Genomic DNA, 10,473 nt, shown 5'->3' with positions numbered 1-10,473 from the left:
CAGCCTCTGGAGATGTCTTAGATACTTGTGTTGCCGGGAAGGGTTAAGTTATCAATATTAGTCATCACACAACATGGCTATTACTATGCACAACATTTTCTTGGTTCTGCTCACTTCACTCAGCATCAGACCATACAAGTCTTTCCAGGTTTTTCTGAAGTCAGCCTGTTCATCTTTTCTTATAGGGCAATAGTATTCCATCACATTCATATACCACAACTTGCTCAGCCATTCCCCAATTGATGGGCATCCTCTCAATTTCCAACTGTTTGCCACCACAAAAAGAGCTGCTATGAATATTTTTGTACATGTGGGTCCTTTTCCCATTTGTATGATCTCTTTGGGATACAGCCCTAGAAGTGCTATTGCTGGGACAAAGGGTATGCACATTTTTACAGCCCTTTGGGCATAGTTCCAAATTGCTCTCCACAATGGCTGGATCATTTCACAACTCCACCAACAATGCACTAGTGTTCCAATTTTCCCACATCTTCTCCAACATTTATCATTTTCCTGTTTTGTCATGCTGGCCATTCTGATAGGTGTGATGTGGTACCTCAGAGTTGTTTTGATTTGCATTTCTCTAATCAATAGTGATTTAGAGCTTTTTTTCAGATGACTGTAGATGGCTTTAATTTCTTCCTCTTGAGAACTGCCTGTTCATGTCCTTTGACCACTTATCAATTAGGAAATGGCTTGTATTCTGGTCAGAGATTTTTTTCAGGAAAGAAGTGACTGGAATATAGAATCTGGAGCTGGAGGAGACCTTAGGAACCATCTAGTCCAGCAGTTGTAAAGCTCTCTGGCTTTTAGACCCTCTTTAATGACTGAGGCTTGGGGGTGGAGCCAAGATGGGGAATAAAAGCAGGGACTCACTTGAGCTCACCCCCAAACACCTGCCCAAAATGACTCTGAACACATTCCATAGCAGAACCAGCAGAAAGACAGAAACAAACTGCCAGCCCAAGACAACCTAGATAGTCAATGGGACAGGTCTGTTGCACTGGGCTGGGAGAGAAGTACAATCCAGCATGGGTCGCACCTGCATAGACCAGGCCTCAGTGGCCTGGAGCAGGAGTCAAGGGACTGAATCGCCGGCAGCTGTGGAAGTTTCCAAACTTCTCAACCCACAAACACCAAAGACAACTTAGAAGGTCAGTAGGAAAGATCCGTCAGACCTGGGTGGGAGAGGAGTGCTGGCCATTCCCAGCCTTAGCACAGCCCCAGGGGGTGGCAGAGACAGCAGAAGTGGCAGTGTCAGTGGCTGCTTCCAGAGATCTCAGCCCATGGACAGTAAGGGGATTGAACAACTGATCAGAAGGAGATTACAGGGATCTCTTTGCTGGTACTGAGGCAAGAGTAGGTTGCTTTGCCCATATTTGGATCTGGATCGCAGCTCTGTGTGGCAGTCCTGGGGCAAGGAGGACGAGCACTGGCATAGCAGAGCATGTCACAGCAGTGGCGAGGGAACCCTCTTTACAGTTCCAGGGCAGAAAAGAGTGCTTGTGGTCACTCAGAGACCAGAGCACAGGCCAGGAGTGGAATAAATATCTCTCCTTAGATCATACCACCTTGGAAGAACTGAAAACTTGCAGGCTCTAGATGTATCTCTGAAAAGAGCTACATAAAACCCCTGAGGCTTGGGACAGTACGCCCTACACCCTGGAAGCAGAGCCCTACCTTAACAAACAGTTTAAAAAGTAAAGTAATTGGCTGAGAAAATGAGCAAATAGCGGGAAAAACTCAAACTATAGACTCTTACTTTGGTGACAAAGAAGAGCAAAACATACACTCAGAAGAAGATAACAGAGTCAAAGCTCCTACATCCCAAAGCCTCCAAGAAAAATATGAATTGGTCTCAGGCCATGGAAGAGCTCAAAAAGGATTTTGAAAATCAAGTAAGAAAAGTAGAGGAAAAGTTGGGAAGAGAAATGAGAGTGATGCAAGAAAATCATGAAAAAAGAGTCAACAGCTTGCTAAAGGAGACCCAAAAAAATACTGAAGAAAATTAGAAGACTGAGGATCCTAAAAGACTTTTGTCTATGCGGTTCTATCTATTGATATTTAACTATATTCAGAATTAAAACATCTTGGGTTCTGTTTTAGTAAAACATAGAACTTCATGAGGTCTGAGTTCTGAAGAACATCTTATGCTTTTAGAATATTTTGACATTTTTACCAACATACATTTTGTAAAATGCGAAACACAGCTCATCTTTTTATTTTTAACAAAAGAAAAATCTTAAACACAAACCATTTAAATCAATTTTGTAATCTTTTGTCTTAAAAAATTATGCCTTAGTGTCATATCCCATTTAGTGAATGTAACTTTAGGTTTTAGTTTGCCAGACTTCAAATATTTCCTTATTTGAAGTTGTCTCTTAATAAAGTGAACAGCAATCACAGCATATAGTGTACAAAACAGTTATTGGAATAAGTTTTTGCTATGAAGTCTAGACTAAACAGTGGGTATCATCTACTTTCAATGATCAGATAAATTATGGCTAGAAAGCACAGTTTAGTTCTCTTTTAAAATTATTAGTAGAGAGTTTTTAAAAATCTGTTAACAAGCACTTGCTGACTTTTATTTTATGGTGAATGTTTAACATATATCCAAAAGCTTAATTCTATGCAGCTTATTCACCAAATGCTGCTGCTGTGGCTACTTAGAGTAAATACTGTGTGATGTGCTGCAAAACATTGTCAACTTGCTGCTTGATGTTAGGTTTACATTGAATTAGACTTGTGTTATTATAGTACTTTTTTGTACAAAGATATATCTTATCTTTTGGAGATGTTGAGGAATGTGTATAAGTGATTATTCTGCCTCTTCAGTGTTCAAAGTCATAACTGTTAGATATTGTACCTGATACTTTTTTGTATCAGATTTGTCTTTATCATCATGTTTCTTTCAACTGTTTCATTTTAAACTGACTTTACATAAAATAAATTAAAATGGAAAGCAATTGAAAAAGTCTTGGTAGGATTAGGAAAATAATTTTTGGTTTTGTTTGTTTTGGGTTTTTTGTTTTGTTTTGTTTTGTTTTTAAGGCAATTGGTGTTAGATGTCTTGCCCAGGGTCACACAGCTAATAAATGTCTGAGGCCAAGATTTGAACTCAGGTCCTCCTGACTCCAGGGTCGATGCTCTGTCCACTGCACCACCTAAATGCCCCAGGAAAGTAATTTTGACCTCAAAGATCACAAGATATCCCCAGACCATACTTTAAGAACCACTGATCGCATCCAGCCCTGTTGCTTTACAAATGAGCAAGCTGAAGATCCTAAGATGACAAGTGTCTTGCCCCAGGTCACAAAAGCAGTCATTGTCAAAGCCAGAATGTGAACCAAGCCTTCCAGTTCCAGATGAGTGCTCTTTCCACTACATTACAATTGGGCTTTAAAGGACATAGAGGTGTTCAGGGCACTTTAGGACTAGAGAACATTGTGACAAAAGGTATCTATTGTAGTACAGTTTGGGGGGACCATGTAGATTACCTGAAAGAAAGTGATATGACATAAGGGATGGTTAGAGTGAAGCCAAAGCATGAGAGTGACGTTCCTTGAATGTGAAACAAAAGAGTTTGAATATTATTCAGTAGGTAATAGGGAGCTTTTGGCGGATTTTGAGTAAAGAAGTGACATGAACAGTCTGTGCATAAGGAGTAAGCCCCAAAGGGTTAGGATATTACCTCGTATCTGTGAGAACTAGGTAGTGCAAAGGGAGTAGCCCACATTACTTCCAAGTTCATTGTAAATTCTTCAAAGAGTTACATTTCTGAATTGGGAGGTAGCACCAGCAGAGGTTTGCTTTTCTAGGATACCACACCTTCATGTTTTGCTGTAGTACCCTTACTTAAATTCAGTACTTTTTGCAAGGCAAGTGTATACATTTGTATATTCTTTTAAATAGGAAAATGCTTGCTTACGATCGACGCTCTGAGCCACGAGTGGGAGAACGAGTACCATATGTCATCGTGTATGGCCTACCAGGGGTACCTCTAATCCAGTTGGTAAGGCGGCCAGTTGAGGTCCTACAAGACTCCAGCCTAAGGCTGAATGCAACCTATTATATTACAAAGCAGATCCTTCCACCCCTGGCAAGAATTTTCTCACTTATTGGTATTGATGTCTTCAGTTGGTACCATGAGTTACCAAGGGTAAGTGTATCAGGTATTCATTAGAAGTTCTTATAAAAATGAAAATGATGTTTATCTGAAATTACAGGAAAAGAAAAAGCAGATAGGCACTTTGCAAATTCTAATGGATTCTGATCATGTAAATGAAAACACTGGCATATCCGAATTGCTTAAAAAAGGAAAACTGGAATTTTCTACAAACGCCTTTTCAGATTTTTCCAAGTTGCCTTGATATCAGAAATGTTAAAGTAAAACAGATTCACTGAATAGGAAATAGACTTAACTAATGGATAGTTATACATAAAGTCTTTAGTAAGAAAAAATATAAATATAGGAATGAGAAAATGCCTTTAAAATGGGCAAAATATGCTGTATTCATTGTAAAGTATTGTGACGGAAAAGGATCACATGCAGCATAGGTTTTTAGAAAAGGTGACTTAACCTTAATGGGTGTACTCACTGGAATAATGAAATAAAAAAGTTTTTCCTAGCAATTCATTAATGTAACACATGAGATGATTTTTCTTAGAACTATAGTGGGGTTTGGTCTTTTTAACTAATGAATAAGACTGTTGATTATTCCAAGTCATTTGGCTTAGAAAATGTTTGTGGATTGACCATACCTCTAAGACCCAGGATTCTCTGTATCATTTCCGTGCATGAGTTCAGATTACAGAAGGTAGATGGAATGGAGCAGGCTGACAGTTAACCTAAATCTTGTTCTACTTCTTTAATTCCTTAGGTTTTCAGCCTAAAGTATAATAACTGTGAAAGTTCTGTTTTGGGGTTGCATGACAGAAAATTTGAGGTAGTTATTCATAATCTTACTAATAAATGAGAGGTTACGGATTATTGCTTCAAATCACATTGCTTTTGTGGACACTAATTTTTCAGCAGTGTTTGTTTCAAGTGTATCACTATCATGCACGTAGAACTGATGGCATTTGTGGAAGATTGACCTAAAACTCATTTGCAAATATCTGGTTAGAGGCCTAAAAAATACTCGAAGAAGTAATGTTAGTATAATGTTATTTTCAACTGTAAGAAAAGTAAAAGCAATATTAATTATTATGTTACATATTATGTATTACATAGTGTTAATTACGTATAAGCAAGTTGTATGGTAACACAACACTACTAATTAAAATTAAAATATATTGGGCTTGTCCAGTCATAGTTTTTAAAATGTAACGCATTAACCTTTGTCCCTCATTCCCTAAGAAGGCGTCTGAAAATTATTTCATACCCTTTACTAGTCTTGTCTCCTGTGACCCATCCTTTCCTGTGCTTCTATAAATATTCAGGCACTCCCATGAGTACCACCTCTTCAAGTTGACATACACCTTCATATCCCAACCAGAAAATTTAATGGCAAGCAACCATTTTAGTCTAGAGCAGTAGTTGTGAAGGTATGGTCTAGGGTTCCCCAAAACCGTTTCAGGGATCCATGAGGTAAAAGCTATTTTCATAGTAACACTAAGATGTTTTCATATCTAAAATGGTAAATATTGATAGATATAATCAACATAAACCAAATCTCTTTGACATTCTCAATAATTTATGAGTGTAATGTGGTCCTGAGATCAAAAAGTTTAAGAACTGCTGATCTAGAAAACTACAGTCCCTGGAGATGTACAGAACCTATTATTACCATGACTTTGGTAAACTGATAACTTGGACTAGAACTATTGATCTCCCTAATGTAACTGGTTGAGATTCATTCATTCTGAATTCGTCTGTTTCCAGATCCAGAAAGTCACCACCTCCTCCCACGGTGAACACGAAGGCAGAAAAGGCACCATCTCACAATATTTCACTACCTTACACTGTCCTGTGTGTGATGCACTAACTCAGCATGGCATCTGTAGTAAATGTAGGAGCCAACCACAGCATGTGGCAGTGGTTCTCAACCAAGAAATTCGAGAGTGGGAACGTCAACAAGAACAGCTGGTAAAGGTAACAGATCCAGAATCTTAAATAAGGGTATTCTTCCATGGCAATTGAATCAACTCAAAAGCAGAACACAGGATATTTATTTCAATTCAACAAGCATTTACTAAATGCCAGGGACTGTGTTAAGTGCTTAGCACGTACTTTATGCCAGGCACTATGCTAAGTACCCCAAGGGGCTTAAATACTATTCAGAGTAAACAGGAATATAGGATACACATACATAGAAAATGCAATATAAAATAGATGCAGAGTAATTTGCAATGGAGGGCACATGTCTAATATGAAGACATGGGGGTCCACAGGTCACACTGGAAGGAAAGAATGGAGTAGGGTATTAATGTGATTGGAAGAGTGGATTAAACTGGAAACTTTGTGTCTTTGAAATATTCAAAGCTGAATTAAAATATAAGTAGTAGTTAAATCTGTTCTATAATTAGAAGCCATCCTCATGAGAAAGACAGTAGAATGATACCAAGTGCTAGAACTTGGGCTGAAATTACACATATCACCAGCAGCATTAGGGTACATTGACACTAAAGAAAAATATTTTTGCATCTACTAAAATATACCACAGTATTGAAAGAATCCAAGAAAAAAATCTAACTGCCCTCTCCAACTCACCATGTGCTTCACTGCATAATTTTCCTTCAGAACTACTTCAGACATAGAAAGCTAATAATTCCACTAGGTCAGATTTCTACAGACAGAACCTTTCAGGTCCATAGCTTGGAAAAATAACATCAATAAAAAGACAACAAAATTTTTTTTTGTTGTAAATTAGAAGTAGTAGTCTGATAGAAAATGATCACAAATTTAAAATATATACAGAAAGTATTTCATTTAAGCATTAGGATATTTTATGTAGGATTTAAATTTGAAAAGTTGTGCTTTAAAGTCTTAGATATTAATACTATAAAGTAGATGATGTGAAATCACTCTAGAATAATAAATCAGGGACAGATTATGATAGGTTCATAAATGGAAAAAGAGAACTTGGATTCTTTCACAGAGGCATTAGGGAGCCATTAATGTTTCTTGAGTGGGAGAATGACACAGTCAAACCTATATTTTAAGAATATCAATTTGGCAGTTGTGTGAAAGTTGGATTGGAGAATAAAACACACAGACTCTTTGAGTAATTGGCTCAACAAGAGACTAGCTGTAAATAAAGTGGTTCTCAATAGAAAATGTGAATAAAGGAAAGACAAAATGCCTTTAAATGGGCAAAATGGGTTGAATTTGTTGCAAAATAATATGATGGCAAAAGATCATAGGCACTATGGGATTTTGAAAAAGGAGCCTTAATCTGTTTAATAACTTCACAGGGAGGCCAGTTAGGAAACTGTTAAAAGTAGTCCAGAAGAGAGGTGATGGTGACTTGGACTAGAGTAGCAGTCGTGTGAGTAGAGAAGAGCTGCATGTAAGAGATACTGTGGGGTTAAAAGCAGCAAGATTAAGCAATTACTTCCTCATTAATATGGGGTTTGGAGGGGGGTTGGGAATGGGGGAGCAGTGATAAGAGATAGTGAAGAGTCAATGTTTACTCTAGTCTTGGGAACCTGAAAGACTGGAAGGATATTGGTGCCCTCATCAAAAATAGAGAAGTTAGGAAGAGAGGTAGAGGCTAAGGTAATGAATTCCATTTTGGACATGCTCGGTTTGAGATGCCTATGAGATGTCTTCGTGGAGATTTCTTCTCTTTTTTTTTAATTTATTTTAATTTTCAACATTCACTTTTATGAGATTTTGAGTTCCAATTTTTTCTCCCTCCTTTCCTCCCCTGCTCTCTCCCCAAGTCGGCAAGCAATCTGATATGGGCTACACATGCACAATCACATTAAATATATTTTCACATTAGTCATGTGGTGAAAGAGAAGAAAAGGGAAAAACCACTTGGTGGAGATTTCTAGCAGGAAGTTTGTGATGCTGAACTAGGGCAGGATGAACATGAAAGCTTGATGTGTAGATTTGGGAGTCATCTACATAGAGATGATTGGGCCCATTAGAGCTGATGAGATCAATAAGAAAGATTGTAGAGAAAGAAGAGAATAGGGGCCAAGACAGTCTTGGAGTTCACTCATGCATAAGGGATGGACGTGGATAAGGATCCAACAAAGCAGACAAAGAAGGAAGAGTCAGATAGTAGGAGAACCAAGAAAAAGTGGAGTCACAAAAACTCAGGAGGAGAGAGTGGTCAATAGTGTCAGATATTGCAGAGTGATAAAAACAGGATAAGGACCCAGAAAAGACCATTGGATTTAGCAATTAAGAATTCATTAGTAACTTTGGAGATAGCAATTTTAGTCAAGTGGTGGGTTTGGAAGCAAGACTACAAGAAGAAATAGGAAGTATGTGAGAAAGTGGAAGCAATGAGTAAAAACAGGTTTTTCTGAGAATTTTACAATGAGGGGGAGAAGAATGTAATGTGATATCTTCAGGGAGTGGCAGAGTCAAGTGGAAGTTTTTTAAGGATGTAGGAGATGCTGAGTATGTTTGTAGCTAGTGAAAAAAGAGAGAAGAAATAATTGAAGGAGCAAGCTTGTGGAACACATGAGGGGATAAAACCAAGAGTACAAGTAGAAAAAAGGAGCCTCTTCCAAGACTGTAGGCAAAGGAGAAGAGACTAGGGGCATGATGTTGAAGGGAGATAGACAGACAGTAGTACTCTATGTGCCATGCACTGTGCTAAGAAGTAGAAATATAAAAACAAGTAACAAGATGTCCCTACTCTCAGGGAGTTTACACTCTAAGGAGGGAAGACAGCACATAAGGAGGGAAGGAAGGTGGAAGGCAGGGGAAAGGGAGAGTGAGGTGCTTGGCTCAGGAGAAGGCAGCCCCTGAGGAGAATGAGCTCAGGAGGGAAGGGAGCAGTGTGGCTGATATGATGATATGGCATTTACAGGTATGGACTCACCAGTCATCAAGTTCCTCTCAGGATGGAGCCATTGCGAGTGGAGGGTGTGGTGTCGCCATTGTGGAAAGTGAACCTAGGAGGGAAGGGAGTAGTGTGCCTGGACTTAGAGATGGTGTTTCCAGGGAAGGCCATAAGGAACAGAATTAGGAAGAAGCAGCAGCTCATTATGAATAACCTCGATTTTTGTGGTAAAATATAAGACAAGGTCTTGTGCTGCCTGGGAGGAAGTGGGGTATAGGGTAGGAAGAAGGTACAGAACTATGTTGTGAGAAGTGTGATTGATAAGGGATTGATCAGGGAAGAGTAAAAGGATTTCCAAACAATAGTGAGGGCCCAGTTGAGTTTAGATAACCTGAATATGTCACACACTCTTGTGGGACTTCCTTCAGCTGTTGGGGCAACAGAGGCAGTGAAAGGTTAGGGTATGAAAAGGGATTTGTGGTGATAGGCAAAGGAGGCAATGGTATGAATTTGAACTGCCTAATGCATAGCATCATTATGAGGATCATATCATTAGGGAAAAAATGAGGCCAGAATAAGAGAAATGGTTTGGGAAAGAAAATAGAAGTTGCTCTGAGGACACAGAATGTATTTGAAGAGGGGCACGACAGATATAGAGACAGAAAGCAGGAGGTTATGTCCAGATTTGGAGATTTCTGTATCACGAAGGTCATATACTTGTAGTAATAAAATCAAGGGTGTAACCATCGCTGTATGTGACTAAGGTTTTTGAGTAAAGATGAAGATCATGGGCATTGAGTAGGTTGATGAATTGGGGAGCAAGGGTGTTTGAGGGGACGCCAAACGGCCTGAACGAAGCAAAGTGACTGCAGTTTATGCTGCCTGAAAATTCTGGGACTCTTAAAAGAATGTTAAGTCGAGTTCAATAAGGACATCGCAACTGTAATAATCAGACTGCTCCCTCACAAGTGGTATGGTTAAGAAAGCACCATTGTTCTTCATACCAACGCAACTATTTGTCTAAAATTGTTTAGCTGTCCATACCAGTTTTTTCTTGATTTTAAGTTTATGATTAATTGAAAATGTAAAAAGCACTATCATATAGTTTTAATTTTCAGTCTCACAATAATCAAAAATTTTATGTCATACCTTGTGGTAACTGACCAGCTCTCAGTGAAAGTTTTCTTGATGTCTTGTGGTACCAGGTGGTACTGGAATTAAATATCTTCTTGCTATCAGAATCTGCAAAAGACCTGTCGCATCACACAAACACTGCAATATGCCTTAAGTTAATGTTTAATGATTAAAAAACCAAATTTGTTTTTTCCAAAAGGCTTCTATCCCCAAGTACATTGTAAAGCAATATCATAATGAGCATCCATACAGCCTTAAACAAATATTCTTCTTGACTGGGTACAGTTCCTCCAAGGTCAGTGGGGGTCAGAGGCAGCAGCACACGATGTCTTTCCAGTCCTTCTCACCTTCTGATCTTATCTGCAAAGGCTAC

The 10,473-nt window shown here is 38.7% G+C and overlaps 1 protein-coding gene across 2 annotated transcripts in view; it reads left to right on the top strand.

Moving 5' to 3' along the window:
* The window catches only part of REV3L (REV3 like, DNA directed polymerase zeta catalytic subunit), a 250,866-nt gene that overhangs the window by 234,733 nt on the left and 5,660 nt on the right, over positions 1-10,473 (top strand). Inside the window, exons 30-31 of one of the 2 annotated variants that reach the window (XM_027848601.1) lie at positions 3,913-4,159; positions 5,885-6,094. In XM_027848601.1, coding sequence (XP_027704402.1) covers positions 3,913-4,159; positions 5,885-6,094 — 457 coding nt within the window. Of the gene's footprint in view, positions 1-3,912; positions 4,160-5,884; positions 6,095-10,473 lie in introns of those variants that run through there. The other variant, XM_027848602.1, reaches the window with a different exon arrangement.

The sequence above is a fragment of the Vombatus ursinus genome, unplaced genomic scaffold, assembly GCF_900497805.2.
Source record: "Vombatus ursinus unplaced genomic scaffold, bare-nosed wombat genome assembly UNPS02006779.1, whole genome shotgun sequence".
NCBI classification, from domain to species: domain Eukaryota; kingdom Metazoa; phylum Chordata; class Mammalia; order Diprotodontia; family Vombatidae; genus Vombatus; species Vombatus ursinus.
The sequence above is the reverse complement of the archived record's forward strand: the minus strand, read 5'-3'. Positions and strand labels throughout refer to the sequence as shown.